We start from the raw sequence: 19,771 nt of genomic DNA on the forward strand, positions 1-19,771 counted from the left end.
CCCCATGTAGTTCCAGTATATGGTGACACAGGCTGAAGAAGCATGTGATGACAAAGAAGATACCATAAAACTCAAGTGGCATGTACAAATTCATCTGTAAAAAGATTAGGTGCAACATGTACTTAATAAAATGCCCCACAAGTATAACAACTCCTCCTGTCCTAAAACAAATCTTTTATGGCTTTATCTATTCACTTTTGCAATAGGGAACTGAAACTGGAGATGGGCAATCCACAGTCTACATGGATTCAGTATTCCAGCTTCAGAAGGGAGCAGATAGAATAAATACTAATACAAGTAAATGTCAAGCCTGAAGTGACTATTTCATCAAGTACAATTAACTGATTGTGTGTCCCTAATACAATTACATTTGTAAAAGATAATGTAGAAATTTGCATCATAAAGAGAGACATTCATCATTACGATACACAAATCAGATGTGATCATCATACATTATGAAGAAATAAGAGAGCCACAGGTCACAGTCCACTTTCTGCTGGAAGACAATTCTGTAACAAGTTGCCAATGATGTAATGCAACTCCATGGAAATCCTTTGAAGGGCAGGTTGAAAGACTGTTAATTATATAATTATAATTGTTATTGTTATTATTATCATCATTATCATCATCATCATGTCATCAATTCATAGGCTTTTGTGCAGCAGGGGACAAATTTTGACTCTTCAAGAGATATAAAATTTAAGTTTTACCTGTTACGTAAGCCAGCAGGCAGTTCCTTCTTGCCGACATCTGTAGCAGGATTCATACAAGCAAAGAGACGAAAGTCCTTGTGCCTTGGAACAGGTTGCTCATCACCTCGTTCCAATAAGCGGAGGCTACCCACAGCTCCATCTTCCAATAGCCCTGACAAGCATTCCAACGTTTCTGGTGGTGCCAAGTTGATTTCATCAAGGAGCACCCATTTTCCTATTCATATCAAGATATAATTAACACACAAATAAAACCACAAAATCAGATATTTCTCACTTATATAGCTGAATGAAGATGTACATTGGTGGCTGGCTGGCAAAGTTCAACTCAAATATGATATTCCTCCCTCCTCCCCACCTCTATGGAAGGAAAGGTTAAGGGAACTCACCTTCACGGACAGCTCTGACAAGACTTCCCTCGATAAAAGTGAAGGCCATAGCATTAGAGGAAATCTGCTTCTCTAGCCGTGACAAATCACCACTTAACTGTTTCCAGTTTGAAATCATAGTGGTAATTTCTTCACTGGGGTTAGACTTCTTACGTAACTTCTTCAAGACAGAAGACGTTTTACGCTTCATCATAAGGAGTACCATTTTCCAGTTTCGGCTATGATACTCTCTCTGCGAAAGCAAAGTAAAATCATGAGAAATGGTTGCGCCAACTACGTTGATATACAGGGTGATTCAAAAAGAATACCACAACTTTAAAAATGTGTATTTAATGAAAGAAACATAATATAACCTTCTGTTATACATCATTACAAAGAGTATTTAAAAAGGTTTTTTTTTCACTCAAAAACAAGTTCAGAGATGTTCAATATGGCCCCCTCCAGACACACGAGCAATATCAACCCGATACTCCAACTCGTTCCACACTCTCTGTAGCATATCAGGCGTAACAGTTTGGATGGCTGGTGTTATTTCTCGTTTCAAATCATCAATGGTGGCTGGGAGAGGTGGCCGAAATACCATATCCTTAACATACCCCCATAAGAAAAAATCGCAGGGGTAGGATCAGGGCTTCTTGGAGGCCAGTGATGAAGTGCTCTGTCACGGGCTGCCTGGCGGCCTATCCATCGCCTCGGGTAGTTGACGTTCAGGTTTCATAACTAACCTTTTTCGTAGGACTCTCCATACAGTTGATTGTGGAATTTGCAGCTCTCTGCTAGCTCTGTGAGTCAATTTTCCTGGGCTGCGAACAAATGCTTGCTGGATGCTTGCTACATTTTCATCACTCGTTCTCGGCCGTCCAGAACTTTTCCCTTTGCACAAACACCCATTCTCTGTAAACTGTTTATACCAACGTTTAATACACCACCTATCAGGAGGTTTAACACCATACTTCGTTTGAATGCACGCTGAACAACTGTCGCCGATTCACTTCTGCCGTACTCAATAACACAAAAAGCTTTCTGTTGAGCGGTCGCCATCTTAGCATCAACTGACGCTGACGCCTAGTCAACAGCGCCTCAAGCGAACAAATAAATGTACAACTAAATGAAACTTTATAGCTCCCTTAATTCGCCGACAGATAGTGCTTAGCTCTGCCTTTTGTCGTTGCATAGTTTTACATTCCTAAAGTTTTGGTATTCTTTTTGAATCACTCTGTATATAATTAGGCAGAAATACTGAAGCAGTGAACGAAACATGAAACTGAAGGGAGGTGAGTTAAAGTAATTACAATTATTATTTTATTTTCTATTATTTGCCACAACTGCACAATATCACTGGTTTCAGCTAGTTACTAAATTGTAGTATCAAATTGCTCTCTCTCTCTCCATTAGAAAATAGGCCAATGTCCATTAAAATAATGGACATTATTATTATTATTATTATTATTATGTTCTGACACTTGATTTACCATCATTTGTGCTCTTGATTCCCAATACAACATTGTTAAGCCTGAATTACAGTTACTTAATTTTTTGCACTATGTTATATGTTTTTGTTCATGATCGAACCAATCGTTGGTGAGGGCAAGATGGAGATCTTGTGCAGATAGGTGGCCAGTCAGTCATATCCAGTAGCCAAGTGGAATTTGGCTACTGCTTCTCCTCTTGGTCCATCAGGCACTACAGTCATCCCATGAGGTTTCTCCGGATCTTTTATTGGATCATTTTAATTCTTCATTAAATGTATTGTTAATAATGCACTCCAATAAAAATAAATCATGTTAGTTTTTCCCAGTATATTTAATCTTTCTGCCTTTTTGGATAGAAAATCTGCTTTTTCATTACCATTTAAGCCACTGTAAGATGGTATCCACTTAATTGCAATTTGTCTTCTTCTGCTGCTGCAATTACTTCCTGGATACCTTAACTTGGACTATTTTTAGATGTTTCGTGTTTATAACTGCCAATATTTGCTGCTATGGAATAACAAAATATAATTGCTTTGTCGAATATGCGTAAATAGTTGTTTTGCTGACATGCAACTACGGTGGTTCCAACTTCACCTTCTAACTCTGAGTGGTGTGGTCCTACAAATCGACAGAGAGAGAAAATTTTGCTGTACACTCCTATGCCAATGTTTTTCTTTCTTTTTCCATTAGTGAACCATCTGTGTAGACGTGGAGCAACTGAACTTCAGGGTATCTCAGTTTTACTGTTTCCAATGCTGTAGCTCTAATGATTAATGTTTCATATTTTTTTAAATTATAAATTATGTCCATCTGGTATTGCAACGGAGAAAGCAGAGTTGGAGAGAGTGGGAAAATACATTTTTTAACATCAACTCTTGGCAGCTCATATTGTATCTTATGTATTCTACATTTTGGATGAAGCTAGTTTGCGTTTTCAATTTTCTACTATTATTGTTACATGACTCTTTATCTTTTAGAAATTTAATACGATTGGATAGACGAATTAGTTTCTCATATCTGAGCAGTGCTAAACTTTGAATACTTATTTAAAGAGATTCTAACCCAGTTACAATGCTCAAGGTGTTGATTTTACTCCATCAGTTATGATTCTTAATGCTTGGTTCTGGACTTTTTCTAACCATCTGATATTCCTAGTAATAGCCACAACAAGTGCTTCACTACTGTTAAAATTCATCTTATGTCGGTTTTGCAGGTGTGTTGAGCACTGCCCTTGAACATCACCATTTGCTATCCCCAACCTCTTTACTACGCTGAGTCTGCTGTTTGCTTTATCAGCAGTTTTATTTATGTATGCCTCCAGTTTAATTTTTGATCTATATGTTCATTCTACTGCAGATCTTCCCCTCCAGTTTTTAAGAGTTGTTTTTGGGTAAGAGTGACATAAAGAAAATATCTGATAGTAGGTTTTTCCAATTGCTTGCTTCCCTAAGGTTTTCATGTGCCCACCCTTCAAGGTGATTTATGACTGTTTGGTAATGAAGTCAAAATAACGAGATCATCTGCATACAGTGTGGTTTCTACGTCTTACGCCATAGATATGTATCAACTAACATAAGACTGGTCACAGTACCTTGAGGAGCTCCCTTGCATTTACTTTAATCACTTAACATGCTGTTCATCTACATCTACATGGACACTCTGCTAATCACACTTAAGTGCCTGGCAGAGGGTTAATCAAAACGCTTTCACAATAGTTCTCTATTATTCCAGTCTTGAACAGTGCACAGAAAAAAAACACTTATATCTTTCTGTGTGAGCTCTAATTTCCTTATTTTACTACAATAATCATTTCTCCCTATGTACGTCGTTGTCAACAAAATATTTTCGCATTTGGAGGAGAAAGTTGGTGATTGAAAATTCATGATAACATTCTGCCGGAACAAAAAATGCCTTTGTTTTAATGACGTCCACCCCAAATCTTGTATTACGTCAGTGAAACTCTCTCCACTATTTCTCGATAATAAAAAACATTCCACTCTTCTTTAGACTTTCTCAGTGTACTCCATTAATCCTATCCGGTAAGGATATCAGAGTGCACAGCAGTACTCCAAAAAGAGGACGGAAAAACGTAGCGTAGGCTGACCCTTTAGTAATCTGTTATATTTTCTAAGTACTCTTAGTATATTAATAAATATAATGAATCCGAGATGGGTGTTCCTCAGATGCTTTGACCAATCTAACTCTGGCAAACATAAATGCAGATCACCCAATATATCATTTACAACAATCTGTTTCAATGCTAGTGAATAAGTTTTCAATTTTAAGGAATATCATAATGCTTAATAGATCAGCAGAGACTTTTCTAATCACATTGTCATACATATGTTGTTATGGAAGTTTGTATTAGTAACCCTGTAAACTAAGGTCAGTTTTAGCTCCGTTTCCCCTTAACTTCAGTTTTTCTAACACTTACAATACACAAGTGACATTCACGTAAAATGAGCTTGAGAGAGGCGCAAGTTAAAGGAATAAAATGGAACAGACAAAAGGAAGGTAAGGGCACAATGTCCCACAAACAACAAGGCCATTAGAGACCGAGTGCATGCTTGGACTGGTGATGGGAAGGTATCAAAATCAGTTGTGTCCTACTGAAGGAATCGTGCCAGTATTTACCGTAAGTGAAGTACGGGAATTGTGGAAAATCTAAATCAGGATGGCTGGATGAGAATCTGAACTGTGACCACCCTGAATATAAGTCTAATGTTTTACCATTGCACCAGCTCACTTGGTAACCAAATGGAACAACATATTGCAACAGTGGCAGAAGAATAACATTAAAACACATAACAATACTTGAGTTGAAGTATGGAGCAAGTAACAAATCAAAAATCAAGAACTGTGGGCCAACTTTCAATGGAAATAATGGAAATGAGCAGACGGCACCAATGGCCGGGAGGCCCCTATTCGGAGAAGTTCAGCCGCCAAGTGCAAGTCTTATTTCATTCGACGCCGCATTGGGCGACTTGCGCACCGGTAACTTTCAATGAACTGAATTTTACAAAAAGGGAATATAAGCACTTATTTTGTAAGAAAGTTGTGTTATGCCTGTAACTTATGTTAAAACCTGGAAAGCAAAGCAGCTGTTCTATTCATGGGACAAAAGCTTACTGGTCTCTGTGAGCAACTGATCATATGCCACATTACACTAGAACTTTAAATATTTTTAAATTTACAAGAGAAATAATGCAGGAACATTTTAGGGCTGAATTACAATTTACTATAACAATAACAACTTTTTTTTGTTATTCTTCAGCCTTTCCCGGTGAGGCATTGTCAAGTTCATTAATCAGGTTTCTGCCAGTTATTCGCGTCTTTCTTGCACGATATTTCAACTGCATGACTCGCAGTCTTCTTCAGGTGCTGTTTAACACTTATTCCAGTGTTGAACGAGTCCTGTATTTTTTTCCCGTGTTGTGCTAAGCGTTCCCTGTGCAGTCCGTAGTGCGTCTGGCACTTTGTCAGTGGTGTGCGCCGACCAATAGCAATGGCTGTAGCATTTTCTTCTAGCTGCAGCTGTTCCGAACGCTGTGCGCGTACTTTGTGGCTATTATCCATTGTCAGTATAGCTAAATTCAGTTCTGAATGGCGTCCAAGCTGTGCTAGCCGTTTTATCTGCCGACTAGTACTACTCCCTTTCCTAGATGTACTAGTTAAGAGGAAGGGAGATGGTACCTTCAGTCACGGTGTGTACCGCAAACCCACTCACACTGAGTTGTACCTGCACACCAGCAGCTGCCACGACCCGCACAGAAAAACGGTTTACTCAGAATGCTGGTTCACCAAGCACGAACTCTGTCAAATCCGGATAATTTGGCGACAGAAATAGAACATCTACATTCTGTGTTCTACAAAAATGGATACTCTTCTCAAGATGTTCAAAAGACACTGTGCCCTGTATCGCCACCAGAGGTTCCTGAAGAGATACATGAAGAAATGTAAAAGGTTGCACACTTGCCATACGTTGGGCCGATATTTGCCAAAATCAGCAGAATTCTCCTGAAACATAACATTAAAAGCGTATTCCATCCACCCACCAAGATTAAGACTCTGCTAGGGAGCGTGAAGGATGACCTGCGTCTACAGAAACCGGGCATTTACCATGTACCATGTGAATGTGGGATGGCATACATCTGCCAAACGACCAGGACCGTTGACATCAGGTGCAAAGGGCACTAAAGGCACACCAGGCTGAGACAGGCGACCAAGTCAGCGATTGGCAAGCATTGTATAGAACTAAATCATTCTATGAAGTATAATGACGCCAAGATTTTAACACAAACTTCGAGATACTGGGACAGCGTTATCAAAGTATCTATTGAGATTCAGGTCGCACAGAATCTCATTAATCAGGACACCCAGCACTCGATCTTCTGAAGATGCAATGTAGGCAACATAAAGATCCCAAGTGACACAAGCATAAAGATGGAATTAGGGGTAAGAGCCCAATACATGTAACAATGGACGTACATGAAATGATACCTCAGACAACAGACACAATATCCTAGGGCGTTCTTCCAAGTCTCAGGCAACAATTTGAACAGAATCGGCCTGAAAATGACACTGCAGCCACTCCTGGGGGACAAGAACTTCGGACAGAATGCCTAACATGGCACACCACACAGTAACAGAATGTCTCAATTCACAGAAGGACTCAAATGATGACAGTCGGCAGATAAAACGTCTAGCACAGCTTGGACGCCATTCAGAACTGAATTCAGTTATATTGACAATGGATAATAGCCACAAAGTATGCGCACAGCATGCGAAACAGCCACGGCTAGAAGAAAATGCTACAGCCGTTGCTATTGGTCAGCACACGCCACGGACAGAGTGCCAGATGAGTCGCGGACCGCAGATGGAATGTCTACCACAACGTAGGCATAAATACCGGACTCGTTACACACAGGAATCAGTATCGAACAGCACCTGGAGAAGACTGTGAGTCACGCAGTTGAAATATTGTGCAGGAAAGACACGAATAAACGGCAGAAACCCAATTAATCAACATGACAACTTTTTTGTGGCAATAAGTCAAGCTGGGAACAATAAAAATGAAAGGAAACAATCAATGTGTGGAAAATAAGTTGTAGTGACCATACACAATTTATATACTCTCATATTTTTGAAAATGAGATGGCTGAACTGGAAAAAATCTGTTGGTTGATTGATTATGTATGATTTACTATCTGTATTGCATCATAATCAATAAACATCAGGAGAATGGAACATATTAAACATTTAGGTTATTTCCACTATCACTAAATTGTCATACAGAACTGGACAGTATCCAAAAACAGAAAAAAACTATATACTTACTGCCAACTTCACTAAAAATTTAAGGCCATCTTCCCATGCAAGATTACGCACAAGTCTCTCGAATTTTTCTCTCACAGGTCTCACTATGAACTTCAGATCCATTGGTTTATAACTGTAAGTCACAAAGGAAAAGGATTCATTAGGTACATTGGATGAAATGATTTGCAGAAATTACAAATGTTAAGATACGATACTAAATTATTTTCATTATATTTCTTAAAAATAGTATGAGTATAAAACACAAATGTAGCAAGATCAGAGAGAAGTCACTGTCATAAATTACATTACAGAAACAAGTGCAGAACAAGAACACAGCACAATAGCTACGTCTTCCCATGATTGAAATACCAAACAATAAGATATTTTTATTTGGCATACAACTAACAGGTTTTCTGATACATTTTCCACCCTCATAAAAATCACACATCAACATAACAATAACCTATTCTCACCCAATGAAATTTTCTCCTTACTAAAAATCGACTAAGTGTGACTAAAGTACTCTTCCTCTCTGTTTACATTATTTATTATCACAATACCATACAAGAGAGACCACTGCATGAAAGGCACAAGATATATTCACAGAAAATGTCATGGCTCATAATGATATCTCCTTTGCGAAATGAAATAACCCGAGTTAATGTATTCTTGTAATCAACAGCTAGATAGGAGTTGTATAGCAAGGCTCGAAAAGCATAAAATGTTAGAAGTTTGATCTGAATGCTTTCCATTTTCATTTACATGGTGGTTCACTTTGGTATTCTTGAAATTGGAAATTAAGATAATTTTGCATAGACAGACAGATGGGTTTGAATTAATCAACATGAATTAGTAAAATCAAATGGAAAGGAAAGATGGAATTCTTTGTTAGCCACAATGGTCCACTTGAGTTGTTCCATGTTCAGTTTTTCTTTTAAGGTTGTACCGTTTGCTTCTTGAGTCCACCCAATACAACCCAATACCCTTTTTATGCTTTCCTATTACAATTTTCACTTTTATCTCTATACATCTACATACATACACCAAAAGCCACTGCATGGCATATCGCTGAGGGTGCCCTGTACCACTACTAGTCATTTTCTTTCCTGTTCCACATGCAAAGAGAGCATTGGAGAAATGGCTTTATATGCCTGCAGATGAGCCCTAATTTCTCTTATCCTGTCTTTGTCATCTTCACACAAAATGTACATTGAGAACAGTAGAATCATTATGCAGTCATCTGTAAATGGCTGTCCTTTAAATTTTCTCAACCGTGTTCCTTGAAAAGAACATCATATTCCCTCCAGGAGTTCCCATTTGAGTTCACAAAGCATCTTCGTAATATGTTCTGCTAACAAATCTAGCACCACACCCCTGAGTTAATTCAATGTCTTCCATTATCCAATCCGGCAGTGATCCCAAATACTCTAGCAGTATTCAAGAATGAATCACACTAGAGTTTTATATGTGGTCCACTTTGTATATGAGCTATATTTTCCTAAAACTCTCCGAATAAAATGAAGTCAGCTGTTTGCCTTCCCCGCTACCATTCTTACACCTTCATCCTATTTTGTATCACTTTGCAATGTTATATCTAGCTATTTAATTGACACTACTGCGTCAAGCAGCACATCACTAATACTATACTCAAACATTATAGAATTTTTTTCCCCTCTCATCTGTGTTAACATACACTTTCCTACATTTACAGCAAGCTGCCATTCGCCACACCAAATAAAAATTATGTCAATTTCATCCTGTACACTTCTACAGTCACGCAAAAATGATATTTTCCCGTACATTACAGCCAACGGTCACAGACTGCCACTCACCTTATGCATCAGATCATTGATGTACATACAGAACCTCTTCAATTGTTTTAAGTTTTTCTTTAGCTGTGTAGGATTGACAACAAGGACTTTTGGCCGTAATTAACAAGTTAACATGTGGTTAATACTTCGCTTCTAAGGTGCTACTGAAGTATCACAGACTGAGGCTGCAACAATGCTACAGTATAACAGGATTTACTGCTGGAGGCAGAGCAGGACCAACCTTATTACAATTGATCAACACACCCCAGTTTTTGCCCTTAAATTTGGGGGGAAAATGTAGACAACTGTTTGTGTGTATGGTACACACCTAACTTAGATTTTACACGGATCACTTTTACTGTTGACTATGCCATACGGCTATGCCACAGAATTTAGACGGGTCATTTTATCGTTGACTAAGCCCTGTGACTTCGTTTTTCTATTTGTGCACTATGTGGCATGTGTTCTTCCTGCTTCCAAGGGAGACAGGTTTAAATCTGCCGAAACCTAGATAAAGGTTTGAATAAACTTTTGATGTGCAACTGGTTGGCTGATTCTCATTACATCCATAATGCTACAATTGCAGACCGCTGCCACATTCAAGATTTCAATATTCAATATAGTTGCTAGAGTGACACAAGAATTATATTTACGCCATTAATTTTTTATTAAAGGGGCAACCAAAAAGTTTCTGTTTGAGCACACGACATAGCATGACTCTGATGTAGGTACATAAACACTGACATGTAGGCAAGGGATTAGTGTGGCATTCACGTCTTTCCAATACACGGATGGTAAATGAGGATATGTGAACTATGGTGACATTACCAAATGCGTGCAAACAGGACCAGCTTGCAGTTCTTTTCTCGGCTGCTGTGGGACAAAGACCGGCAGACATCCATTGGAGACTGAAGAACATGAGCAATTAAAAGTGAAACATCCTTGAAAATTGTGACAAGGGGTGCTGCTGCTTCATTACATCATGCATCTCCATATGGCAAAACAAGGAAGTTATGCTAACTCGAGTGGGACACACTCAAACACCCATCCTAGAGCCCTGATCTATCCCCATGCGATTATCGCACCTTTGGTCCCTTAAAAAGGCCTTGAAAGGTCAATGATTTCTGTAGGATGAGAATGAGCAGCAGGGAATACAGACTTTTTCATGCAGCAGGACACGGTGATTTACCAAATGGATACCTTCAACCTGGTGCAGCAGTAGGATGCTTGCCTCAATGCTCACAGCGAACTTGTCCGACTGCTATACCGATTCTGGACTGTACAGCCTTTGAATGGAAAGTATTTTATCATCGCTTACAATTAATCTGAAACGCCTCATTAAAGTGTAGAACAACATAGGCATTCTTCATTAAGTTTCTCATTAACAAGAAGGCAATAAGAAACAGTATTTACACATGTTTTACAATGGGATGGCAAAGAAAGTAAGAAATTGCTTCATGGGGATTAGTTGAAAATAACACCATTTACTAATCAGCCAATAATTCAATGTTACATCAAAGGAATATTTAAAAAAGAATCAAACTGAGCTCCTTCCCTGTACATAAGTATTGTGAAAGTAGGCTTTTTAGTTTTTTAACTGACAAAAAGATATGACTCCCAAAGCAGCAATAGTGTACATACTCTTATAGCAGTAATAACCTCTGGGGACATGCCTATCACCTAAAATTTGAAGATAAAGATACTAACCCTCCGAGCAGATCTGTTGTTTCACTCTGCTGGTTCATATTGATGACCAGTAGTGGATTTCCAGTTCTTTGTGCTAGGTGCTGAATGAGGAAAGTTTTTCCTGTGCCTGTTTCACCAACAAGCAACACTGGCTCACAAAACTGTATTGCACGGGCTACTCCTTCTAGAAGTCGAACCACAGGTGGGACAAGGGCAATTCGCTGAGCACGTTGAATTGCAATCTCTGTAGAAACAAAAAGGGATACTGGTTAAATAATTACTAATTTCACACATCTATATATTTTTTTAATTTCTTTTCAGTAATAGAATATTATTTCCGTAAAAGTTAAGCACAACAAACAAATATGGATTAGCAGTTTCACTGGATATAATTACCCCACCAGCCTAATTCAAACGCAGATTTCCTGGGCCATCACATCAAATGCTGGTATTGTTGAGCCCTCAAACAAACTACATAGAAATAAACCTCTTGTCACTCTATAAGATCCTGGTCTGGAATTTGTTAATCCGCTACTTTGACACAGCTGTGACTTCCTAAAATCATGCCCTAAAATTAGGTCTATTCTCTTTGACATTTTGCCCACCACACCTATATTAGCTTTTTGTTACTCTCCCAATCTCCTCAATGTTCTTGTCAGACCCTATGCTCCTTCTGCACAAATCTCCCTATCCTATAGCTCCTACTCCTGTGACCGCCCCCACTGTTGGCAAAACATATGCTATCAAAGGGAGAACACCTGTCAAACTACATGTCGTGTACCAGCTGTTACATAAACACTGTTTGTCCTTCTACATTGATATCACTAGCACCATGTTACTTGTTACAATGAATGGGCACAGACAGAGGGTGTACACTGGCAAGCTAATATTATGTCATAGAGCAAGCTCTACAACATGACAGTCATGCCTGTGATGCCTGTTTCACCACAAGTGCCATCTAGATTCCACCCACACACCAGTTTCTCAAACTATGCAGGTAGGCATTGGCATAATAACATGTCCTCGCTTCTTGCCGTCCGCCTGGCATTAATTTATGTTAATTTCTTCAGCCACAGCATTTCTACACTCCCTTTTAGTTTTCTATGTCTTTTATTTTATGACCCGACTATTCTCCCAATCCCCCTTTCCCCACAAGTACACCACATATAATGCACTTACCTTTCCACTCTTATTAACTCTTGTATAATGTTTTGTCAGTAATCTCCATCTTGTTTATTATCCCATCTTCCACCTTTAAGCACCTCCAGTGCAGTCCCCAAAAATCAGTCTTTCCTTCTCATCCTCCCCTCTAAGTCTCCCTGATCTGAGGTTCTGGGTGACTTCACCGGAACTCTCCACTTTTCCTAAAAGTCACCAATCTTTTTCCTTCATCCCTCTTCCTTTCCTTTCAACCCTTCTGCCAGAAAGAGCTGTCGACTCTAGAAACCTGCACATTTCCTTAGCTTTTATGCGGTTTTATCCTGCCGCCACTTGGTGAGCAGATTTTTTTTAATCTACCCAGTTATATTACAACTCAAATTGTGTATTACTTGACAAAGTCAGGTTTAGATTTTCCGCCCGACCCATCTAATTTACATTTTCAAAGAATGGAAAGACCAGTATGGTATATTAACAATATTATGAAAAGTACAGATCACTACTCACCATAAACATGACAGACTGAGTTGTAGACAGACACAACAAAAAAACTATTACACACCGAGTTTTCGGCCACAGCCTTCTTCAGAAAGAACACACACACACACACACACACACACACACACACACACACACACACACACACACACACATTCACACACCTCACGCTAACAAGACCACTGTTTGGCCACCACAGCCAGGAGGCAACTGCAGTGGATGGAAGCAGCAATCCGGAGTAAGACAAGTAGGGGGAGAAAGGGGGTGGGGACAGGGAATGGGAAAGGAGACGTGCAGGGAAAGGGAAAAGACCGACAGGTGCACTGGCAGAGAATGACGCACAACGAGGATGAGGGGATGTGAATTGGGAGAAGGTGACATGACAGAGGGGGTGGAAACTGTTGGGTGAAGGGTGTAGAAGGGTGTGGGGACAGTAGTTTACTGTACATTGAGGCTGGGATGCTTTCAGGAGCAGAGACATGTGTTTTAAGGATAACTCCCATCTCCACAGTTCAGAAATGCTGGTGGTGGACGGGAGGATCCAGATAGTCCAGGTGGTGAAGTAGCTATTGAAATCAGACATGTCGTGTTCAGCTATATCGTGCCACAAGTAAGTCCACTTTGATCTCAGCCACAGTTTCACGGTGGCCATTCACAGTAGTGGACAACAATATAAAAAGCTGTGCAATGACTGCAGCAGAGCTGGTATATGGCACGGCTGATTTCACTGGTGGCCCTGCCTCTGACGGAGTACGATAAGCCTGAGATGGGACTGAAATAGGAAGTGCTGGGTGGGTGGATGGATTGGACAGGTCTTGCACCTGGGTCTTCCACAGGGATATGACCCTTATGGCAAGGGGTAGGGACTGAGTGTGACATAGTGACGGACTAGAGTACTGTGGAGGTTGGGCAAGTGACAGACCACCACTTTGGGAGGGATGGGAAGCATCTTGGATAGGATGTGCTTCATTTTGGGACATGATGATAGATAATCAAATCCCTAACAAAGAATGTGGTTTCACTGTCTGTTGGGGCTGGTGTCTCATCACAAAGAGGACACCCCCTTGTAGTGGGTTTTTGAGGGTGGTTGGAGGATTGTGGGTGTGTGGGAATGTGGCAAGGGGGATCTGTTTGTGGACTAGGTCCAGTGGATAGTGCCTCCCTGTGAAGGCCCTTATGAGACCTTCAGCATACTGGGCAAGGGACTTCTTGTCACTGCATGTACACTGTCCCCAGGTGGTCAGGCTGTACGGGAAGGACTTTTTGGTGCGGAACAGATGCAGCTGTTGAAATGTAGGTACTGTTGGTGGGTTGGTGGAGAGATGTTGGTGGAGCCATCAGAGAGGAAGTGGTGGCAATGTCCAGGAAGATGGCACTGGGTTGAGGTGGACCAGGTGAAGCAATGGAAGAGGACATGTTGAGGTTGTGTGCCTTGGTCCTGAGTCCAGCCATGGAGTTATCGTCAATGAATCTAAGTCAGAATCAGGGTTTGGGAGGCTAGGCACGTTTCCTCTAGATGGGACATAAAGAGACTGCCACTGGAGGGTGCCATTCGAGTGCCCATGACTATGCCGCAGATCTGTTTGTATAGCTTCTCTTCAGAGGAGAAGTAGGACTCTGAAGCATGTTGGGAAACAATGTCCATCATTGTGGCAAGACCATGGGCATGAAGAATGTTAGTGTATAAGGAAGTTGTGTCAACAATGATGAGTAGGGATCAAGGATGGAAAGGGGGTGGGGAACGTGGAGTGTCTGAAGGATGTGGCGGACATCTGTGATGCGGAAGGCTCCATTTCAGGCAATCGGCTGAGGTGTCAGTCAGTGGGAGCAACACAACCAGCAACAATGTGGTATCCAGGATTGTTGGGTTTGTAGATATCAGGAAGCATGTGGAAGGCACCTGTGCGGAGTGTCATAGTGGTGAGGAGGAAAACGAATTCAGGGAAGAGGTTCTGGGAAGGGAATAAGACTTTACACAGGGATTGAAGATTATGTTGGACTTCTGGGATAAGGCCACTATGGTACAGTTTATAGGTGGAGCAGTCAGACAATTGGCAAAGGCCTTATGCCAGGTAATCACTGTGATTCATAATGATAGTGGTGGAACCTCTGTCTGCAGGTAGGATGATAGGTCAGGATGTGTTTTGAGATCGTGTATGACTACTCTTTCTTCTGCTGAAAGGTTGGTGTTGTGAAGAAGGGCACTGGGGAAGGATGTTGAGGCTAAATTGGAGGTAAGGAATTCCTAGAAGGTGACCAATGGATGGTTAGGTGGGAGCGGGGATCATGGTTGTGTGGTGGTGTGAACCAGGAGAGGCAGGGTTCAATGTTGGAATTAGGTTGGTTTTGCCTGGAGGGATTGGTGGCAAAGAAGTGCTTCCACTGCAGGGTCGGAAGAAGGAGAGTAGGTCTTTGACAATTCTAGAATGGTTACATTTGGATGTAGGGCTATAGGTGAGGCCTTTGGACAGGACTGAAACTTCTGTGGAGCTGAGGGTTTTGATGATAATGTTAACAACAGAGTTACAGGAATGTTTCAGTTCTGGATTAGGTAGAGTGTTGGTGGGGAGTTTAGGGAGATGTGGCAAGGTGAAAGGATCAGCTAGGCAGGGCATGGATTCTATGAGGGGGTTGATGATAAACACTGTGGGTAGGATAGGTGTCGGATAGTGGTGTCGTGAGGAGGCAGTACAATGTCAGTGGGCTGGATACCTTATAGAGGTGGTGTCTGGAATGCTCTTCCAGGTGATAGTGGGGAAGGGATTCAGTTTCAGAGATGTCATGTATGTGGTACAGATTCCACAGTATCAGTATCTCGCAAAGGGAGGAGAGGGGGTTCTGGGATTCTTGTGCCATGGTGATGTGTTTTTGCAGTTTCAGTTTTTGAGGGCAAGGAACTGGCAGAACCTAAAAAGGTGACGATCATTGTAAAATGAGGGGTGTGACCGAGAAACGGAATTTTTATGATTAGGCTGTCGCGGGGAGGGGGAGGGTTCAATGGTTTAGGCAGCATTTAAGGAACGGAATGTGAGACTGTGTTTTAACCAGGGAAAGGGATACTTATCTAAACTGGTGCAGAAAGCTGTGCAGGGGTCCACCATGGCAGGGATGGCTTCGGCGAAATGGAAAATGGTATAGCAAATGGGCAAATGAAGGCTTGGGAGGTTAAGAAGGGAGATGGATGACAGAAAAAGGTGTGTAAAAGTATGTGCAGATATCCAAAAATATGCTCAAATATGTACACATAAGAGCAAACACATAAAGATACGTAAAGATATGCAAGAATATGCACAAGTACCTAGACATACAAACATGCACAAACAGGTAACGAACATACAAAAACATGGGGGAAAAAGGAACAAATGAGTTATGTGAATATGTACACGTCAGGACAAGGCAAGTGAGATGTGAAGGTGAGATGGAAGTCTGGAGATTGATTATGTCGAGGTTCACAGGTTGTGTGCCTCAGTCAGGTCTGGATGATAACAATTGAGAGTACATGAGGATGAGGCAGAAAATGTGACCAACAGGGATAATTATTATTATTTGGGGTATAAGAGGCTGCACTAACAATCCACACAGTCACATAACCAAGGGTTGTATGGTGACGAGACCATTGCTACAGTGTGGCTCAGATATCAGAGTGCGTGAAGTTTGGAAGGCAGTGAAAAAAATACAAGAACGAAGAGAAAGAGCAGAAATGCAGAAGAATAATGCTTTAGAGAATAGTAACAAAGGGAAACATCATTTGGTTGTGAAATGGGAAAAATGTCATCAGGCAAAATCAAACAATGGAGAGCCAAGATTGGAATATCAACAACACTGACACAGGGATCATATCCTTGTGTAAGACCCAGTTAAAAGACCTACTCAATACACCCACCCAGCACTTCCCATTCAAGTCCTTTTATAGGCATATCCCACTCCACCAGACACCGGGCCTCCTGCGAAAGCGGCCGTGTCGTATGCCAACTCTGCTGCAGTCATTGTACAGCCTTATATATTGGTATTACTACCAACCTGTGTCTACCTGGCTGAATGGTAACCACCAAACAGTGGCCGAGAGCAAAATGGACCACTCTGTGGCAGAACATGTAGCTGAACATAACATGCTCGGTTTCAATGGTTGCTTCACAACACGGGCAATCCGGATCCTCCCCACCACCATTACCTTTTCTGAACTCCACGGGAGGGAGTTATCATTACAACACATTCTCCCCTCCCTAAATCATTCCAGCCTCAACCTAGGGTAACTTAAGAATCCAGACACACACCATCCGACAGTTCCCATCCTCTCTGTCCTATCACACTCTCCCAATTCACATCCCTTCATCCTCCTTGTGCACCGCTCTCTGCCAATGCACCCATCGGTCTTTTTCCCTTGTCTGCACCTCTCCTTTCCTGCTTTTCTGTTGCTGACCCCCTCCCTTTCCCTCCCCGACAGCCTCCCGACGATCCACTGGCAGCCTCTTCTTGCCACCATGTAGTCGCTGCAGCCCCTACCCAACTCTGGACTGCTGTCCAACGCAGTTACATTCTGACCAGTGCAGCCAGAGTTTGCGGTCGTGTGCAAATGTGTTTCCTTTCTGAAGAAGGCAAAGTGTAACTATCTTTTTATTGTACCTGCCTGCAGCTCAATGTGTCGTCTTCCTGGTGAGTAGCGATTTTCCTTTTCATAATATTACTAATTTACAACTTCAGTGCTTATGATTTACATTTGCTATAGACCGCCTAAAAAGCTATGGTGCCTAGTGGGATGACTCCTTCAACAAGGCCATGGGGAATTGTATTCTACATTTACTCCACGAATATTCCATGCTTTAAACCACCTGACCCAATTTTTCCAGTACTTCTAAATGACTATCTTCTTCCTAGGTTTCCATCTTAGACAAATTGTGACTGTTGTTCACCTGCTACTTAATATACACACTATCCTCAATACAATAATGGAGAATGCTGGGTGAGACACACACAATAATGTGAGTAAAGACAGCCAATTGGTACATAGAAGTAACACTGCACAGTCAACAGGCACATAACAAGGTTTGACACTGCAAAGCCAACATTAATGTACACTCTTGTCTTTAATGGAAACAAATCACAGTATTAATAACTTTCTGTGGTCATTTCTGCACATCTAGTTGACATTTAACTCACTCAATTGCGTATGTATCAACAGAACACAATGTTATGTGCACAAAATCCTGGGAATGCAACTAAATGGTATTTGAACAAAGTCTACTCAGTTTTCACGCTCTCCGTCACTAAAATTTCAACTTAGAACTTGACACTGTTACTTTAGTATGTTGGAGACTACAGTTGTTTGTGTTCAGATTCACAGTTGGTGAAGACGTACACATGCTATGAATGGGAAGAAAGAAAAAACAATGTTGCTGTGAATACTGATAATATTATTGTTGTGCCAACATTGCATGCGTAGATGTGTACCAAGTTGCTGCTTCATGTAACAGTACTTGATCACATTGCTGACTGACTCAGCAACAAAGTGATGACATTATTTAGAGAGTCAGTGAAAGATTTTGACTTCAGATTTGATCCAGAATCACCACATTTATGAAGTCATTTACCAACTTAAGTTATAACTAATGGGCCCCACAAATAAATTGTTCCGGGACAGATTTCTGCTACACTGCCATCACATTAAAAATCTTCACTCTGGGGATATTATTCCTACAAGCTCAGCAATATCACTTACCATCAGTTTTCTTCTTCAGCAGTGTGGCTCGTCCAACTGTAATCTGACGATCTGTTTCAGAAATTGTGGGCTTATGCACATTAAGATAATTATCTGCATCCACAAGCACACTCAAGAAACTCCCCACGGCTTTAGCACCAGCAATACGCACATCTGCAAAGAAAAGACAGAAGTTTTATTCTACACATTCTGCTGATTCTTTCAGACTATATTTGCATGAGAATATTTTAAATGAAACACAGGGTGATACAACAAGGACTTAATAACTTTGCAATTGTATTTAAATCTATTGTGATGACTCAGAGAGCTAGTTTTGTTGCCATAATTTAACTATGACTCAAACAATGGCATAATACTAAATCAAACCACTGCAAAGACTAGAAATAGTCACTGCGAAGTGGCGGCTTTCACTGTTTGCAAATGCATTTGTTGTATGTTTTGATTCGGCAAGTCAATTCTGTGTGAAAATGCAATGTAATATCTGTATCAGACACGGTATGTATCTTTTCATCAGGTCTACTCTTTATGAATGGTGTCGGTGTTTTGCAGGAAGTGGCTATTCAGTACATCATAACAAATCCTCATTCATACTGTGAGTACAAGTTGCTTTAGAGCAAGTAAAGGCAAAGTTTTGTTAACAATACTCCTGTTGCTTCTTAAAGACGAGCAGTAATTGGCAAGCTAGTACCTGGTTTGGATAACAGTGTTTTACCTGTAATTTAATGTGGAATCCAAACTATGGGCAATTACTGTATGTAAAGGAAAATTAATTGAGAGAAGTATAATACAGTGCTGTATTAAAGAGAGAGAGAGAGAGACATTATTTTGAAATGGATAGATTGCTATTCACCATGTAGAGGAGCTGTTCCCTATATGTGTGTGAGCTGCATTTGCGTGAATGTATGTCAATGTATGCTGTTTGATTTGGAAGAACAGCTTCTGGCCGAATGCTTACATGTTCAGTAGTCTGTTTCTTGTCCCTCTCTATGACTCATCATCTCCATGGGGAGTAACA

The 19,771-nt window shown here is 40.8% G+C and overlaps 1 protein-coding gene across 1 annotated transcript in view; it reads right to left on the reverse strand.

The window, feature by feature from the left end:
* The window catches only part of LOC124545945 (midasin-like), a 202,792-nt gene that overhangs the window by 150,969 nt on the left and 32,052 nt on the right, over window positions 1-19,771 (reverse strand). Inside the window, exons 10-14 of the mRNA XM_047124906.1 lie at window positions 18,757-18,909; window positions 11,406-11,628; window positions 7,909-8,020; window positions 1,100-1,331; window positions 711-927 (exon numbers count right to left, since the gene is read on the reverse strand). Of these exons, the coding sequence (XP_046980862.1) occupies window positions 711-927; window positions 1,100-1,331; window positions 7,909-8,020; window positions 11,406-11,628; window positions 18,757-18,909 (937 nt within the window). The remainder of the gene's footprint in view (window positions 1-710; window positions 928-1,099; window positions 1,332-7,908; window positions 8,021-11,405; window positions 11,629-18,756; window positions 18,910-19,771) is intronic.

This window comes from Schistocerca americana, chromosome 8, assembly GCF_021461395.2.
Source record: "Schistocerca americana isolate TAMUIC-IGC-003095 chromosome 8, iqSchAmer2.1, whole genome shotgun sequence".
Lineage (NCBI taxonomy): Eukaryota > Metazoa > Arthropoda > Insecta > Orthoptera > Acrididae > Schistocerca > Schistocerca americana.